This window comes from Simochromis diagramma, unplaced genomic scaffold (genome assembly GCF_900408965.1).
Source record: "Simochromis diagramma unplaced genomic scaffold, fSimDia1.1 OVJJ01000343.1, whole genome shotgun sequence".
NCBI lineage: Eukaryota > Metazoa > Chordata > Actinopteri > Cichliformes > Cichlidae > Simochromis > Simochromis diagramma.
The window spans coordinates 11,617,893-11,637,688 of record NW_024386831.1 but is presented as its reverse complement, the minus strand read 5'-3'; the positions used below and the strand labels follow the sequence as shown (position 1 = coordinate 11,637,688).

General features: G+C 38.8%; 1 protein-coding gene across 3 annotated transcripts in view; it reads left to right on the top strand.

Annotated features, from left to right (window-relative positions):
- The window catches only part of erbb4b (erb-b2 receptor tyrosine kinase 4b), a 305,088-nt gene that overhangs the window by 202,183 nt on the left and 83,109 nt on the right, over positions 1–19,796 (top strand). For all 3 annotated transcript variants that reach the window (XM_040027858.1, XM_040027856.1, XM_040027857.1), the window contains exons 6-12: positions 6,256–6,374; positions 9,804–9,945; positions 11,405–11,518; positions 11,777–11,903; positions 12,963–13,036; positions 17,505–17,595; positions 19,090–19,289. In XM_040027858.1, the coding sequence (XP_039883792.1) occupies positions 6,256–6,374; positions 9,804–9,945; positions 11,405–11,518; positions 11,777–11,903; positions 12,963–13,036; positions 17,505–17,595; positions 19,090–19,289 (867 nt within the window). The remainder of the gene's footprint in view (positions 1–6,255; positions 6,375–9,803; positions 9,946–11,404; positions 11,519–11,776; positions 11,904–12,962; positions 13,037–17,504; positions 17,596–19,089; positions 19,290–19,796) is intronic.

Sequence of the window (19,796 nt, the reverse complement as noted above, 5' to 3'; positions counted from 1 at the left end):
GCATTTATTTTGTTTGGTTTATACTAGTCATAAAAAGAAATGCAACTTTGTGTTAAAGTATAGACTGTATTGACGAACACTGTAATATGTGTGTAGATAGATATATTAGCTGGGGACAACCATAACCATAATGTTATGTAGTTTCACAGGCAAAATTACAAAAATAGTTTAGGCAGCCTGTTTGATACATGGGTGACAAACGGTTAAGTCTTTAGTTTAACCCAGGGGTCTCAAACTCCAGTCCTCGAGGGCCGGTGTCCTGAAACTTTTCCATGTGTCCCTGTTGCAACACAAATTAATAAAATTAGTAGGTCATCAGCAAGAGTATAGAACTTGACTGCATGCTGGATTGGTAACTCCTAAGTAAATGTAAATGTTTGGAAAAATGTACTTCTAAAAGTACTTTTATTGCACCATGATCATTCACTGATGAACTGCTGTAACATGAATCAAATGGCTGAATTGTCACCGCAGCATGCAGTCAAGTTCTATAGAGTCTTGCTGATGACCTGCTAACTGTATTCAGGTGTGTTGCAACAGGGACACATGAAAAAGTTTCAGGACACCGGCCCTCGAGGACTGGAGTTTGAGACCCCTGTTTTAATCTATGAAAAATACCATAATATAAAGAAATTTTTTCTGACAAACATAATATAATATTTTTAGACCATCGAGGTAATTCCTAAAGTGCAAAAACTTGGCATGTCTTTAGCATGGTGTGCAGTATGTTCTTAAATAGAAAGAAACTTGAGGAAACTGGACAAGTGGAGGACAAAAGAAGCGGTAGGTCTAAAAAAGCAGATGAAAAGTATCAGAAAGTCATGTCCCAAGAAATATATTTAAAAAAAAAAAAACAACAGCAAAGACCTCATAGAGGACCTGAGAGGAGAGGACCATCCAGCCCTTCAGTAGAACCATCTACTGTTCACCGAAGCCTCTTTAGAAATGGTCTAAGTGAAAGAATGGCTGTCAAGAAGCTAGTCCTAATCAAGAGAAACAGGGGAAAAAGGCAGAGGTATGCCACATTACACAAGAGCTGCACTGCAAATCAGTGGCAACAGGTGTTTATGGAAATAAGAGGCAGGATTGAGCACAGTAGTTTGTAAGCATATTACTCACAAACTAAGCGCAACTCCATGCTGCCTCTGTGGAAACGGGACATGAGAATATCACCAATAAATTGGCATCTAAAATTATATTTGAATTCCATAAAGTGAAGGTTTTCCTGCTTGTTGCCCCAAAGGGATGACATCAGATTTTTCTTTTGGGTTTTTTTTGCTGTTGAAAGTCATCATTTCTTTTGAGGAGACTATATGCTCTCCAAATTAACACACATGATATTCTGGTATTTTAATGAACACAGCTCCACAATGTAAAGGAATTTTAGCCTCAAAAATGTATAATCAACAGATCAGATCAAAATAATCAAAACAGGGATACTCTTTAGATCATTCTGTCAAGCAGAAAGTTTGATGTGGCTTTGACTGGTATTAAATAGACGTCGTCACACTGGATTTTATTAGTACTGCTGGTTGGAAATTTCTAAAAAAACAAAGTTTTACCAGCAATTTAAAAATCAGACAAATCTTCTGTGTTAACCTTATTAAAGATCATTAATACAAAAATCCTAGATTCAAGGACAAAAAACAACATCATCTACATTCACTGATTAAATTACTTGCAGTCTACAAAAGGAAAAACATTTTACACAAGGCTGTAATGAGTGGTTGTTTCTTGTCTTCACCTATGAGGAAAGCTCTTATTTTAAACCGGATCATTAAAAGATAACAAAAGTTTCACTGTGATGCAAATGATGTGTGACAGCCTAACAGCAAGTAGTGAAACAGGAACAGCAACAATCCCTCCATTTTAACATTGTTCTACAGTTCTGAAAAATACAAAACAAGGTTTTTTAGAAAAAAACATTTGGAGAATGTTGTAAGAGAGGGTTCGTCACATATTTTCTGATGATGATTCCCACACCTCAGGCATGGGGAGTGCTGTTTAGGTTGGGAACCGGTGATGATTGTAATGCTAATGATGGTTTTGGCTCTCATACCTGTCAGGAAAAGCAATTCTTAATTGTATACAACATGTTTCTGACAAGGCATAGCCTCATCTGGATGTGATGCAAGCCGTCACCCATCTGTGCATGGACTGCACAAGTGTTTAGATCTGCTGTTGAGGAATTGCTCTCCATTCCTGGATGAGTGCAGCCTGCAGCTGTGTAATGCTCACTGGTTGTGGCTGCATTTGAAGAAATATTGGGTTTAAATGCTGGCCAAGCAAGTGTCTGGATATGCTCCTGATCCAGAAAGGCCTTAACTACCCTGGCAGTGTGAAGGTTGGCTTTGTCCTGCTGAAACAGCCACGGGGCTGGGATCCTGCTGCAAGAATTGCACAAATGCATGTTGGAGTATTTCATTTTTACTCTATCCAGTCAAATGTTGACCAAGTCGACCAATAGGCAGATCAGAAATCGTTGTCTCATGGACATGAAAGGCTGCAGCAACAGCTAAGTCATGCATGCCAGCATCCAGCATCTGGTCTCATTCAAATTTAGTCAGTAGCAGCACGGCAGCACTGACGACAATGTTGTGCATATTCTGATGCTTCAGAATGCAATTAACTTAACGAGTTCTGAGGTGTTCGGTAAACATTGGCTAGAGAGAGAGATTGGCTAATGCAACATGCTTATGCCTACACAAGTAAACATCAAATAAGGCCACTTTTTAACAATAAAATTAATTTAAAAAAATTATGTTTTTACTAATACTAAAGAATTCTTTTGTTACAATTGCATTTTTTTCCAGCGTAGTTCAGAGTAACTGTGCTTAAATTAATTAGGTGTCATAAAATGGTAATTTTTAAGGCTGCACTTTTGTTAATGGTTAGCTCTACAAGCCCTCTTCACAGCCCACAGTGGCTCACCCTTCTATCTGTTTTTAACACATACTAACATCCACAGGAAGACTTCATATTTAGTATATTTTTGACCTTTAGCAAACTGTATGTACACATTTAGTTTTAGTCAGAAACAAAATTATGTACTCACATGGACACATGCTCACATTTCTTTCCTCATTACATACCTCTTTACCTCTCACATTCCTTTTTTTTTATTGTACCACCCTTCATCAAGTTCTTCCTCTTTGTCCATCACTTCGTACTTAGACCACTTCATCTATGCCTTCCAACCCTGGCATGTCACATCTTATTTGTTCTGTGGTTGTGATCTCGTTAAGATAATGAGGAATGAACTGTTTGACCAGAACCTGTTAACAACACGTCACAGAGGAGGCCCAGATAAGCCCTGGCCCCATCTATCTGCCTTGTTTCAGCTGTGATCGCGCCATCTCTCTATCCTCATCCATTTATTTGTGGATGCCATGATTCATCTTTTATTTTACTTGCTTTCAAAAAAGAAAAGCTTTTTTTCTTGCACTGGGATGCTTTTAATTATGAAGTTTAATTATGAAGAACCAAATACACCGAGGAAGTAAATTACAATTCAAAACCACTTTCTTTACTGAGTCTCTCACATAAAAAACTGGATCTCTGTCAGCAGAGGTAGTTTTTTTTTTCCATAGAAGTACATGTTATGTTCTATAAAAGGATACAGGATAAAGTACTCACACCTGCTCTAAACGAAACAGCAATTTTTATTAGTTGTACCACTGGCTGCAGAGATCGCAACTGACAAGTTCTGTGGTCCTTGATAATAACAGATGACATCAGACCCTTTGAACTGGGTGGTGATTGTGGTATAATATATATATGTGTGTGTGTGTGTGCACTGCGTGAAATGCAAAGAGGAAGTTTTGCTCCATCTTTCCCATGTTAAATTGCATCAAAATAAACTTCTGGACCTTCTAAACACACAAAATAGAAACACTGTGAGACTACAAGTGGTGAATATCTCAGATCTATCAGCTCATAGATAAAAAAAAAAAAAAAAAGAAGCGTATCTATTCACAAACATCCCATGATGAAGGTGTTTATTCATTTCAGTTTATTCATCATAGCCTTATCACTACATCTAGTTAATGAGGCATTTTTGAAATGCAAATAATTTCAAAAATACGGCATTAACAAGGGTATTAATTAGCAAATAAAGACTTATACTTGTCAAATTAAGCACACTATTTATCATTGATATGTTTTCCCTTTGCTTTAAGAAGTCATTTCACTTTCAACATTGGAAATCACTGTAACTGATATGCAATTGAATTGACCTCCTGTGTCAAACTGCTACCTTTTAACTGTAAACTTTTGAGCCATTGCGCTGTAAGGCAAACATTTGATCTATAGACATTCATGCCCTATTTAAATAAAGTTACACTTAAGAATAAATTGAAAAATTAACTGAATATTTTGTCTCAGAAAAAGACAGGTGTTGAGAACCAGATGTGCCCAATAATAATAATAATAATAATAATAACAATAGATTCACAGGGGAACTCAGAGGCATTGGTTCCTGTGAGTGATGTCTGTAATCTGATTTGTTTTGTTTTTTGTCTTTAGTTATTCTTAACCTCCTAAGACCTGAACTCTTCCACGGCATGCATTTTTAATTTCTCATTGATATTTGGTCACATTGGGGCCCGATTTTTTTTTTTTTTTTAACCTTATTTTTGTTTTTAATAAAAATAAGAGCCACATATGAGGATATTCATTTAAAATTGTGATAGAACAGTAGCAGTATAATGTCCTCATAAGTGGATATCAGGCCCTTGTAGAGCAAAATTCAGTATTTTGGTCTAAATAACCCAAAATGTGATGTCCACATATGTGGACGCCAGGTCCTAGGAGGTTAAAGTGGATTTTTAAAGCCAAATTGACAAACATCATTGTGTCCGTCTCTGGCGATGTGGCTTGGCCATTATTTTGACAAAGTGTCTTTTGAATAAAGCAGACCATATTAATGCAGGCCAGGCACTGTTAATTGAATGCTACTGATGGTAAATCAGTAGCTTTCCACTCAGTAGCATGAGTGTGTGTGTCTGTGTGTCCATGTTTGTTTGGCGACTTGTTCATAGCTTTTATCTATCATGGTGATGGTGTCCTGTCAACACAAGGCTGCAGGGAAACATAACACAGATCAAAAAAACAATGGCCCTGCTCAAAACAAAAATAAGCACCACCAATAGATGTGTAATGGTGTACAATAGTAGCCTTACGTTCCCCAGTAATATTTACTGTTGCAATTTATTTTCTTAGTTTCAGTTATGACCAGTTCGCTTTAACCTTTATCACCAAATATATTCTTAAAATTACATTGAATTTTATTCTTATTACAAGCTTTTGTTGTTTGTGTTCAGTTAACGCTGGCTCCACGTCGTCGAGCATCTTTCACCTCATACAACCAAAAGCCATAGCTGTCACTAATTACCAACATGACTGAGTATAAAAAGAACAGAGAGCCTCAGTCATTTAGAAGTAAAAGTAAATATGATAACAACAAAATTATGCAAATAGTTTAATTTGTAATTACAGTACATCCATTTATCCAAACCACTATGTATAATATCTTTTTTTTAACCCACCCCAATACTTTATCTTGTGCCAACTTTACTGGTTCATCCATAACTGCTTAGTTATGTATTCCTGCTCTATAATGAAAGTCCCACTGCTGACACTTAAGCTATGTCAATTACCAGCTGTCTTTACCTGTGAAATAGCAGGGTCCTATGTACATTTATATATGGCTGTCAAGAAGAAAGGCACACAGACATGCGGCCGCCCATATGATTGCAAAGGGCATGTAAGGAAAAGGTGGACAGATGTTCACTTTGGTAGTACATTCAGATAAGAATCGCTATGTCTTTGTCGCACTGAGCCAGACAGCAGACGAGAGCAGAGATGAAAACATGATTGAAGATAGCTAGTAGGTGGTAAAAAAAACTTCTGCTTCAGCTGAACTCACCAGACACAGACACATGTAAACATGTGTATGCATGCATTTTACAAAGCAATAGATGGTAGGTAGGTTAGTATAGTATATATAACTTCCAGAGCAGATGATGAAGTTGAAGTTACCCCCCCACCTCTCAAAGGTTTTACAGTGACAACTTTCCAGTGACTGGGCTTTAATTTTTTTTATCTTCACCTGCCATTTGAACTGGCTAGACAGACACATTCTAAGACTGTGTTGTGTTTACATTCTATATATGTATGCATAAAGTACGTGTATTATATATACATTTTATCCTTTGTTTGTGTCTCTCTCTTTTTAACATGCCTGTAACTTCAAAGTAACTAAGACAGTGTGTGCGGAGCAGTGTGACGGCCGTTGCTTTGGTCCCTTTGTTAGTGACTGCTGCCACCGTGAGTGTGCAGGTGGCTGTTATGGCCCAAAGGACACAGACTGCTTTGTAAGTGAACACACACACATACACACACTTTACATCATTACGGTGTGACAAAAGAGGTTAAAGTGATCATTTTCCTGGTGATATTACCATGTCAATATGGTTACGCAGATAACATTTTGTGTTAACACTTTGTTTTATGTTTCTCTTCTTCTTCTTTTTTTTTTGGTTTCTTAAGTCTGACACATTTTACTTGTGACTTTTTCCTTCCTTCAATTTCAGGTACCTCTTAAAATGGATTTCACTCAGTTTTTAAATGCCACTTGTATGGCAAATATCATTTGATGACATTTAATTCTCTTTTCTTCCTGACATGAGTGTCATTGTTAAATATAGACTTCACCGGGAACTCTTCATTCTGACTTTTTGCCATGTGCTTTATCACTTTTATCTGTGCTTGTTTGCATGTTAAACTTGTTTCTGAGGCTGTGAGTCCGTGGCTAATCGAGCTCTTCTTCCTGGCTTTGGAAAAGCAAGTCCTGTATCATAATTTTTTATTCTTCTGTTCTCTTCACAATCATCATAAAATTGAGAAAATGGCAAAGCAAATTCTTGATTGAATCCTGGCAAATTCAAAGTCTTTAGACACAAGAATTTATTTCTATATTATTATCATAGATAACATTAAATGTGTACAAGTATATGTTTTTTAGGGTCTGTAATCACATATAGAATAAGTACATGTCTTAGTACAGGGATATTCAATTAAAATTTAAGGAGGTCCAATCAGAGAAAATTTCCTCAAGCAAACATCCAGAAAATCAAGTTCCACATGCATTATAATTACGTAGCCTAACAGTTGTACCAGTGTGTGCATATAGTCAACCTCTGGGTGTAAAGTAAAACAAAGTATAATTAAATTCATCAGTATTTCAATCATATTTGTTATTAATTTTTACAATGGACTGGCAGGTACTGCAATAACAAAATAATAATGAAGTCGAGGTGAAAAGCATTTCAGTGTGTGTTAACACAATGCTAAATAGGAAAGACATCAGTAATGAGCTTAGAGAAGCAATTGTTGCTGCCCAATCTGGAAACGGACAACTCCATCAGCCTACAGTGACAAAAATTGTTCATTCAAGTAGGAAACACTTAAGAAAGTCGATCATCTTCCCAAGGTCAAATACTCAGAGAAACTACCAAAAGTCCAAGAGTTACATCTCAGACTCTACAGGCCTCAGTTAGCATGTTACATGTTAAAGTTCCCATTGCTACGGGCCATTCAGTCCTTATACGAACATTGCAAGAGCTTGGTCCGCATAGCCGGCAATAAGTCGGACTTGTTCCTGGTGGGTGATGGGCTCTGCCAGGGCTGCCCTTTGTCACCGATTCTGTTCATAATTTTTATGGACAGAATTTCTAGGTGTAGCCAAGTGGCGGAAGGCTTTCACTTCGGTGGGCTCAGGATCTCATCTCTGCTTTTCGCAGATGATGTGGTCCTGTTGGCTTCATCAGGTGATGGGCTCCAGCTCGCCTTGAAACGGTTCGCAGCCGAGTGTGAAGCGGTGGGAATGAGAATCAGCACCTCCAAAACTGAGGCTATGGTCCTCGGCCGGGAAAAGGGTGGAGTGCCCACTCCGGGTCAGGGACGAGACCCTGCCCCAAGTGGAGGAGTTTAAGTATCTCAGGGTCTTGTTCACGAGTGATGGGAGAAGGGATTGGGAGACAGACAGATTGGTGCAGCGACTGCAGTGATGCGGACGCTGGCCCGGTCTGTTGTGGTGAAGAGAGAGCTGAGTGTACAAGTGAAGCTCTCAATTTACCGGTTGATCTACGCCCCTACCCTCACCTATGGTCACGAGCTGTGGGTAGTGACCGAAAAAAACGAGATCGCGAATACAAGCGGCGGAAATGGGTTTCCTCCGAAGGGTGGCTGGTCTCTCCCTTAGACATAGGGTGAGAAGTTCGGCCATTCAGGGAGGGGCTCAGAGTAGAGCCGTTGCTCCTCCACATCGAAATGAGCCAGCTGAGGTGGTTCAGGCATCTGACAAGGATGCCCCTCTGGGCGCCTCCTGGGTAAGGTTTTCCAGGCATGTCCCACCGGGTGGAGGCCCCGGGGCAGACCCAGGACACGCTGGAGAGATTATATCTCTCGGCTGGCCTGAGAACACCTTGGCGTTCCCCTGGATAAGCTGGAGGAGGTGGCTGGGGAGAGGGAGGTCTGGGCTTCTCTGCTTGGCCGTGACCCGGCCCCGGATAAGCAGAAGAAAATGGATGGATGTTAAAGTTCAGGACAGTACAATTGCATAACTAAAAATGACTGAACAAGTATAGGTTGTTTGGAAAGATGCCAGGAGAAAGCCTTTTCTCTTTAAAAAGAACAATGCTGTATAGCTTGGGCGGGCAAATTTGTATCTTAACAAACCTTAACAAACAAGACTTTTGGTTATTTTGGGACACACAAGATTAAAGTTGCAATGTGTGGACATAGTGACACATTTGCGACCGTGGCTCAGGGGGTTGGGAAGGGCATCTTTAACCGGAAGGTCGCCGGTTCAATCCCCGGGCTCTCTGTCCTGGTCGTTGTGTCCTTGGGCAAGACACTTTACCCTACCACCTACTGGTGATGGCCAGAGGGGCCGATGGTGCGATATGGCAGCCTCGCTTCTGTCAGTCTGCCCCAGGGCAGCTGTGGCTACAACCTCCACCAGTGTGTGAATGCGAGAGTGAATGAATAGTGGCATTGTAAAGCACTTTGGGTGCCTTGAAAAGCGCTATATAAATCCAATCCATTATTATTATTGCCAAATACAAAACACAGGATGTTATAAACACCCCATACCAACTATTAAACACGTTGGTAGATGGGTGAGGATTCAGGTTTGTTTTGTAGCCATAGAATCTGGCCACTTTGGAGTTATTAGGTTAACCTGAACTCTTCTGTATTGTTAAGTCATATGTCAAGTTGTCTGCGTCGTGGCTACAGCTTAGTCCAAATTGGGTCGTACAACAAGACTGTGATGGGAAGTACAGCAAATCTAAAAATTAATAGTTGGAAAAGAAAACGATCAAGGTATTCCAATGGCCCAGTCAAAGTCCAGAGCTCAACCAGACTAAAATTCTGTAGTTTAACTTTTTTTTAAAAAGAATCAAGCAAAATACGATTTCTGTATCTACTTTTTTCCACTCCAGCTTGATTTTTCTTAGTAAAATTAAACTGATTGTAATATCATTGGGTGCATGCTGATAGTCTCCATCTCCACCTTTCAGTAATATCACTACTGGACACTGAAAGGAAATTGCAATACAAACCTGGGGTCAGGCTGGCAGCAGTTATGAATAAACGTGAAACCAAATTTTGGCCACACAATCAAAAGTAACCTAATCTGTGACTGTGTACGGATCATGTAAATATACTACTACCACTACAAGTACTAGTACTATTACTACAACTACTACTGCTAATAATACTTACGTGGATGTTTGCAGGCCTGCACCAACTTTAATGACAGTGGGGCATGTGTGACCCAGTGCCCTCAGCCATTTGTCTACAACCCTACCACCTTCCAGCTGGAGCATAACCCTAGGGCAAAGTACACCTATGGAGCTTTCTGCGTCAAGAAGTGTCCACGTAAGTCTGACCACCTGGACGAACACAAACATACATACATACACACACAGACAAACATGGATACTCCACATACATGCATACTGCTTTAAACATTAATCTTAAGTCATAACCTCTACATAGCTACACTTTAAGTACTAATTTAATGGGACAGTTTCAGTTTACTGTGGATAATTACACCTGCATCCATGTGCAATCCATCAGCTGATTTCCTTGGTCTTCGAGACCCACAAGCAGAAGGAATGGACAGTAGCAATGCCTGTTATGTTCTTTATAACCCTCATTTGCATTGGACTGGAAGATAAATGCAGCTGCTTCTTGAATTGCATTTACTCCTTAGGTTTCTCATAACTTTCTCATTACTGCTGGTAGATCATTTTTAGGGCAAATACTAGCAACATAAATATAGCTTGTCTCTTTCCTAAAATAGTCTTTATGTGTGTGTGAGCGTGACTATGTCTGTGAGGATGAATTTGACTTTTACAGTTTTGTAAAAGGGACATTTTGCAAAGGACTTTTATTTTAATTTCAGCAAATGGCTGTTTAAGAGTAAAACTTGTATAAAGTTTTGTGTTAGGAGTAGAAAAAGTCAAGTTACATCATTAAGTTTCAAAGTTTAGGTCAGAATAAGAGGCATGGGATGTATTTGTAAGGCTGGGTTCTCACATTTGTGTGTTCTTTTTTCTTTTAACTCCAGTCTAATTGACATAACTGCCATTGTACGTATAAGTTGGCAGTCCAGGATGTACATAGCCTCTCACCCTGTGAAAGCTGGTTTAAGTTCCAGCATCCCCACGACCCTAAATTAGATAAGTGGTTAAGAAGATGGATGGATGGCTGACTTGCTACACTGCTACACTTCTTGGGGGTACATAAATGGTCAATGGTCGTTCCAACATGTCATCTTGACAAGCAGTCTTGTTTGCAAAGCCAGTACAGGTGACGGGGAAGTAGAGGCCTGCGTCTGCACTAGCAGCATAGCTCTTCTCACTCCTGTGTATAATGTTTAGTCATTTTATTCATAAATTATTCTTTGGCCACTGCTAACCACAAGCTAATCACTCACCACACCCACAGCTAATTGTGGACACCCCATGCTGTTCAAAACATCACTGAAAAGGCCAACCAGCAGGGAGGGAAGGGGAGCTCTGCGCTTCGAGGCATTGTTACTTTTAAACAGACACAGGATAGAGAATAATATAAACATTTAACTGTTTACTGTTATGAAAGTATGCTGCTTTTTTCCTTTTGGTAGGTTTCACATAAATCCTATGCAAAATAAGTAAATAAATAACCAAATAAATAAATAAAAATAATGGTGAGGCAAAGTCACTTTCAAAGTCACTTTCAGCACTTTTTTTATGTGATTGCCTACACTCCACTGCCACTTATTGTTCTGTATGTTCCAGTGTGACAAACAGCAGCCATCTGTATTTGACATTTACAATGAATTGTTTTCCAGATAACTTTGTGGTAGACCACAGCTCCTGTGTGAGAGCATGCCCCAGTAACAAGATGGAGGTGGAGGAGAATCGCATTAAGATGTGCATCCCTTGTACTGACATCTGTCCAAAAGGTAAAATTCAAACATATAGTTGCAGCAGATAATTACTGAATGTTTTTCTTCATCGATTTAGCTATTTTATTATTAACACTATATAGTTGTATGTATGCACTGTTGTCAGTTTCACTATTGGGTTTATTTTGGCAAATGCAGGTACATGTTGTCCTGATTGCATCAAACCCTTAATCTACCTCGTATTTTGCATGTTTGCACCATTGAATTAATTGATGCAATTTTTTTCTCTTCATGGTTTCACTGTGTTTCTTTCAGCATGTGATGGAATAGGCACAGCAAGCCTACAGACTGCTCAGACAGTGGACTCCAACAACATTGACAAGTTTGTCAACTGCACCAAAATCAATGGCAACCTGGTGTTCCTCATTACTGGAATCAAAGGGTGAGAGCTGAGAAGATTCAGCTTATCAGAATGACTGAAGACAGTGTGGGAGAAAAAAAATCTGCCTAAATATAAAATGGCTTTTCCCATTCCATTCAGCCTTTCTGTATTCAGCTGAGCGAGCACTGAACATTCACAGTGGATTGTTGAAAAAGAGCCCACAGGTAGTGCACACCTCACTGAAGTTGGAAGTAACTAAAAGTAAAAATCGCAGCTGCAAGTCCACTGTGACCATTTTAGCCTTCAACTAGACTAAGTGTGCACCTGTTGGTCTCATAGCATAGATGGTGTGTTTAATTTGGGTCACCTGGCATACAGATTGGGGGATTGATTCAATTATTAATTAAGATAGATGATACTCTTCAGCTAACACACAAGTGAACATCCATGATGGACACATTTAGAGCATGTGTGCTTAACAGATGTTAGTTTAGAGTGGCTAAGTGTGACCTCTCTGTGCAAAGATCTCTCCGGGGCTGTGGCAGCTTCTCCACCGCTGTACCTGCTGACTGCTTCCTTCCTTTTATTCTCAGTCTCCTTTATTGAGTTGTTCTCTCAATAATCAGAAACTTTGTTTTTGACTCAAAATTGCAATTTGAAATAAAACTGATTATAATACTTGTGAAAATATGGTATTTTAAATACCATCGAGCTATTAACAGTGTGATACAGATTGACTCAAACTGTTAATTGGATGGATTAATCTGAATAATGTTAGTGGTTAGTTATGTCTGCATGGATATACAGTACTATTTGTTTGCATTCATTCATATGTATTTAATATAGTTCACTTAAAATATCCCAATCAGGTATTCTCAGTACACATACATGATTTACCTCTTCAGCTGGTAAATGTAGCAAACTTTTCTTACCTGTAAGTAAGAAAATTTCCTGTAAGTATCGCATTTTTGTTGTACATGTACAATGGCAATAAAGGACTATTTTATTCTATTCTAAGTAGGAATATCCTTTACACATACAGATGGAAATACTAAAACACATTCTTTTTTCCTTTTACTTGATTTGTTTTGTCATTCTGATCTCTCTTTTTATTCACAGGGATGTCTATCATAACATTGAAGCGTTGGACCCGGAAAAACTCAACGTGTTCCGCACCGTTCGGGAAATTACAGGTAAGTGTATAAGTTGCACTGCATTGGTCTTATACGCGTATGTATTTAAAGAAAGAACAAATGTTTACTTTTACTATCTTCTCTTTTCTTGAACAGGAAAGTTTCACATCAATGCTTATAAATACTTCCATGTATCAGCATATGTGTATTTCTTCAAGTCCTCCCCTCCTCTTGAGAATGTCCAAACCAAGGACAGGCCTTGCAGAATAAGATGAATATCATATGAGTCTTTCAGTCTCCTCTTTCTCTCTACTGCTTCTCCCTCAGGGAGTCCCTAGCCTTGAGTCCCGCAGCCCCAGCTCTCCCTTCACGCACCATGAAGAAAAGAGCCAGAACATGCGGTGCACATCGTTAATCCCCCAGCTCTCCATGCCACCTCCACTTTTTAGCTGCGTGTACACTGTCATCCTTCCAGCCCCAAAATTTGACAATGCCATCAGAAGAACACATCATATCTCTGATGTCATATTTTCAAAAGCAATAGGAAAATATTCTCGTAAAATATCAGTGCTGCTATTTAGCCATGAATGACAAAAGCAGATGTCTTATTAAACAGTGCGTCCCTTTCATCTGAACACCACTTATTTATTTAGGATTACATCAGTTATATTTTTTTTAAAAGAAAAGAAAATTGTGAAGTATCTAAGATGTGTCTTAGATACTTTACTTTCTACATAACCTGTAGCAGTTATAATAATAAATATTGTTATACCTAATGGCAGTTACTCTTAAAAGCTAATATGGGGGGTAATAAATATACACAATCAAGTGCTAACATACATGTAGTAGTAATAGCAGTTTTCCTACTTGTTCACAATCCAAATCATGTTTTTGAGCTGCGACCACCATCTGTCTATATAATCTAAATGTGATAAATGTGTTGCAGTTCAAAAGCAAACTTAAAAGGAAAGATTTAGAAATGAAATGCTGCAGACAAAATAGCATTTTTATTATTGCGCTTTCCTTAATGGAAACTGACAACTGATGTCAGTTACAACTAATATTTAAGCCTGCTCAAAGGGAAAAAAGGAAGGATTATAGTGAGTTAGGAAAGCAAGTTAAACTAGCGCAGCTGTTTTTCATTTGATAGAGTGAATTGTTCATTAACACCATTGGGGCCATTTTGATACCCGCTCCTGTCTTCAGTGTCTTCAGGCAAGACGCTGAACTCAGTTGATTGAAACCTTTGCATCTGAACTCTTTGTATCTGCTAAGGTATATAAATCTCTGTATAAGTCCAGTTGTTTACTCTTTAAACTGACTTAGATATATTCCAAAACATGACTTCGAAGTCATTTTGTTTTCTTGCTTTTCCTCTCTGATGGTTAGTGATGACAGTTTGAAAGCAGGTGATGAAGCATAAACCAGCAGCCATGTGGTCAGACACGTGTGTCATCTCAGCTTGTCATTTCTCTGAGCCGGCAGAAGAACGTGACTTTTTACAAAAGCAGGCAACCTGCATCCATGACCCCAAGGTCACAGCTAGCGTTGCTCTGGCTTTCAAATGAGCTCTGTAGTAGGACAGCTTTCATCATCCACACCAGCACACGCATATTTCTGTCTCAAATCAAATTCTGATCCATTATGTTTTTGTCTTTTCGGTGGCTTCTTACCAGGTCAGGATTTACCCAAAGTGTGGGTGTAGCTAGCACGATTCAGCATAAGTGAGTTTCTCGGTGTTGTGACTCAGAATGTAATCACTACAACTTAAGCGCTCTTAACCTTTGCTTATGATCTCATGGCCTTCTTGTCCAAGTGGTTCCACATTTTAATTCACTATGCACATTGGTGTGCTGCTGATGTGGCTCCCAGCAGAGCATACACTCCTGATAAGTGATCTTTCCATGTGCATGAAAATTCACATGAAAACACAAAAAAATACAAGCGCTAGCATAATGTTGCACACAAAATTTTTGTTGACTTGCTTTTTGGCATTGATCTTTCTATCTAGTGAGGTTCCACAATCTGTCTGAAAGGATCAGGCCTACACTTAAGGGGTGGCTGTAGCTCAGGTGGCAGAGCAGGTCAGCCACTAATCAGAAGGCTGGTGGTTCGATCCCAGGCTGCCTCCTGGCTGCATGCCAAATATCCTTGGGCAAGATACTAACCCCATTTTTGCCTACTGGTGGTCAGAGGGCAGCTGTGGCTACAATGTAGCTTGCCATCACCAGTGGGTGAATGACTGAATGTAGTGTAAAGTGCTTTGGGGTCCTTAGGGACTGAGTAAAGCGCTATACAAATGCAGGCCATTTACCATTTACACTTTTCCCCTATGAAGGGCCTCATGGACCGCCCCTATGTGATTGTTGATAGTGATGCAAATGCACATTAAGGCATCTAGCACAACTTAGAAACAAATTAGCTACAAAGACTTAAATCAGTTCAGTTAATTTCAGTTATTATTAATGCCAATCAGCAACAACAGTTACCTCAAGGAAGTTGAACGTCTGAATTGATAACTTGCTGTAATCTATTCTCATCGCTCTTCACTGGAAGATCTATTATGAAGTTTGCCTGAAGTGTAAATGTGAAGTGTGTAGAGACCTGCAGGATATTTAATGTGTATATAGTTAGATTGTTCCAAAAATGCATTGTGACCATTTACTCTGCACAGACTTTAGGAAGCATGTACAATACAATACAATACTGGTGTATTTTTACATATGATACACAAACTATATAGACTTAGACCTTTTATTGTCATTGTACAGTTGCTTGCACAATGAAATTATGTAACAATTTCTATGTAACAATTTATATACATATACAGACTGCATCACATGTCTTTGTTGCTGTATTCGTATGTAGCAGGGCACTGAACAGTCATTCTAGCTACCTTTCCAGTCACCTTTAGAATTGTACTATTTTTTTGTAGCTTAGCAGCTCAGTGCTCGCCATGTTTATTAGCATTATTGTCTCTTTTACTACACCGTGAAAGTTACTATTACTTGACAGTACAATAACACAATTGCGGTAACCTACTCTTTCTAGAGTGTCTCTCTGCTTGGACAAAGACTGTTTATTTATTTATTTTAACCTTTCTTATCAACAATCTTCACCCACTTTCTTATGATAGTAAATACAGATAGCAAACGTTCGCTGCTATCACATCCCTACATTGGAACAGACAGGAAAGATTTCAACAGGCAGTAGACTGCTATTGTGAGTAGAGAACACCCAAAGCCCTCTGAAATAGCACCGTGCCAGAACAGCGAGGTGCCTCAGCACTGCAGGTTTTGTCATTAAGACAATTAGTGTTGACAAGTACAGCGCTAACGATTCTATAGAACTGCTGCCTCTGGGCTAAGAGGCACTCACAGCATCATAAACTGCACATCATGAGAATCAAGATGGACAAATACCAAAAGTGCAATTACCTTTTACAAACCGCAATTCCCCAGCAATATATTTGACATTCTGTACGAATACCTCATAATGGTTTATATAATGGAAAAAATTCCTCTTTTATCCTAATGACTGCCATTATGCTCTCAGATGCTCTCATTAAAGATTCACTTTTAAAAAAAGAAAAGGGCTATATGTGTAAATGACATAAAATGTTAAAATGTTTTTTCCATTTTGGGAAGTTGCATCTTTTTGGATGCAACTGCAATAAAAAATCATGCATGATTCCTCACCTGTTTTGGACATTTCCCAACCAAGCATTAGTAATAAGCATGTATTGAGACCCCGTCACTACTCAGACTGGATGCACTTTGTCTTTTGTCATCAAGCCAAGCGTGGCATTGTGTTGCTACAAGCTCTACTTACCTTTCTCTGCCATTCCTCCCTTCCCAGACCAACAAAATTATGCATCCTGTGGGAAGAACTCACACTGTCTAGCATAATAGAGTCTGATACTGTTTATTGACTGGAGTATTGCATGTTTAGCTTTTAAAACATGCCATTATATTTGTCTAGACTTTCCTTCCACCTCCTTCTCCTCCCCTCTTACCTCTGCTCTTCTACCCACTGTGGATTTTTCTTTGGTCTCGTAGCCTCTGTTGTTTGTCCTCTGGTGTTGGCTTGGGGATTGTAGTCCCTACTGTTTTTTCTAATAAATATTTCATATTTCTGAATCTATTATTAAAAATCCTAAATGAGCCATGGCCATTTTCTCAGCTTTTGATTTTATCTCCTAAATTATTTAACAGCAGACAGGGAAATAAAGGAAATGCAAAAATATTGATAAGTCAGACTTGTTATAGCTGGCACCAAACTCCTCTGTGGCATTGCTGTGCCAGACATTTATCTGGCTTAGAAGTGCTTGGCTGATTTCAGATGAGACTCAGGTGGTGCGGTTGCATTGTTGTGTTTCTGGAATGTTGCTAATTCTAGAGAGAGGCCGGTTCTCTCTGCTCATTTTCTTCTTGTCACTGTGGAAATGGACAGTATGATAGACAGGTGATTCTGGTCTGTCAGTATTCATGTGGATTTATAACCTATGTTCATCCGTGTCTTCATTTAGGTTTTCTAAACATTCAGTCATGGCCTGACAACGTGACAGACTTGGGTGTTTTCTCCAACCTGGCTACTATTGGGGGAAGAGCATTGTACAGGTACCTGAGTGCATAATACCTTCACAAATTCTTTTTCTTTCTTTCTTTTGTATTTTGTTTTTTGATTGTTGGGAATAGTTTATGCCAAGTTGTTTCACAAATATCTCAATCAGAGCTCAGTACTTCTAAATCGATGGCAAGCAGGAAAATTTGTGGTTTTAGATTTATTTTTAGCTAATTGTAGCGAACAATCTCTGAAGCCACAGCTCACTGGAAAACTGAAATGAAGGAATGAAAGAAGGAGCCGATAACAGTAAATTTAGAGTATTTCATTGTGCTGTGTTTTTATTATTATTACTTCTTATAATTTATTTCTATTCTCTTTTTTATGTTAAGCACTTTGAGTTAAGTTTGATTATTTCCTGTTCTATACAAATAAAGTTTATTATTATCAGTAGACTCATTTCTATTTCTTTTTGCTATTGGTATGGAGGGGCTGTACACATATTGTATGTATATGAACACATAGATAATATTTACACTACACAGCTTATCTCACAGATGTAAATTCACATGCATTGTTGCAAACTGCTGTGGTTTAAAGACGATCGGAAAGACGAGGTTACAGTCACAATCAAACGTCTCTACCTCTGGTTATATATTTAAACCATTTTAATGCAAACTGAAAGTGGATCCGGTTTTGTTGGATAGCCTTATCTGGATAAGTGCTATGCATGTTAATGTGTGAAGTGTAAATTTTTTTGTTACTGCTGAAGAATGCTGTACTTGAAACATGACTTTCTAAAGACAGCTTAATTATTTAACCTAAATTATAGCACTTAATTATTCATCATTTAGATTTTTTTTTTCTTAATTTGGAAAACATGCAATAAAAATGTAGCGGGATTTGGATGTAATCAAAGCGAGTGTCTGCTGATAAAGTGTAGACTGTGAGATTCAGTGTGTTTTTGTGTGTGTGTGTCCCTAGGCGTGCGTGTGAGAGAGTGTGTGCATGTGCACTGCACCTGCCTGCAGATGGAAACAGCAGGCTGCAGTACAAATTATAGCCTGCCACCCACCCCTGCCCCGTGCTTGATCCTGCATACTCTCTGTCTATCTGATGGTTCTGACACCCACTGGCATCCTGTCATTTTTAAACCATGCAAGTGGGACATATCAGGATAGCTGGGGGTAGGAAGAAAAAAGAGAGAGAGCCTAGCAGACAGAATGATTAAAACACATGTTCTAAGTTGCATTGTTGCAACATAGGACAATGTGATCTCATAAAAACACAGTGTATTCTTCTTGAAATTATGATTCAGTGATAGAATTAATGTTGACTAATGAGATCACAGTTGAGATGACTGGTAGACCGCTATGATGTTTAAACAGCATTTCTACCAAACCTGTGAAATGAGTCCATCTTCTCTCTTCCCTTTCTTTTCCTCTTTTGTCCCTGCACCACATCATTTCTTCTCCTCCTGCTCCTCTGACCTTCTTTCCTTTGCTGTCGGCTCCGTCTTCCTCTCACCTCCACCTATTCTTACCTCTCAGTGGGATCTCTCTGCTGGTGTTGAAGCAGCCGGGGATCACATCACTTCAGCTTCAGTCTCTGAGAGAGATCAGTGCTGGGAATGTCCACATTGCAGAGAACAGCCAGCTTTGCTACTACAACACCGTCAATTGGACAAGACTGTTCCGTACTACAAACCAAAAGGTTCTTATTCGCAACAACCGAAGTCCACAGGAATGCTGTAAGTTGATGCCACAATCATTCCAAACATCTAAATATTAAATATTTGGTCAACTTTGCACTAAAAAAATGACCATATCTCATGAGTTGCTCTACCAAAACAAAAATAAATGATCAAAAATGATCAACAACCTTCACCTTGCTTTGCATGATATCAGAGGCTATTTAGATTGTATATGTACGTATAAAGAGCTATAACAGCAAAAGAAGAAAATAGTCATCTGAACAGAAATAAAACAGAAATAAAACTTCTGCAGATTTTCAACAATGCCATTCTTGGCATATATTTACTTTTTCTTTTTTTACCAATCTAATGAATTTGATGTACTGAAATATATATTTTACCACTGTTCTATAGGTCCCTCTTCCACTTACAACACAACTCAAAGCGCATTGACACTTTTAAAGAAAACTTTAAGTTTAAGTTTTTAGTTCTTTGCCCACATCAACACCTTTCTACCAAGTTTCACGGTAGTTGGTTTGCTCTTTTTGTCACCTCCTAGTATTT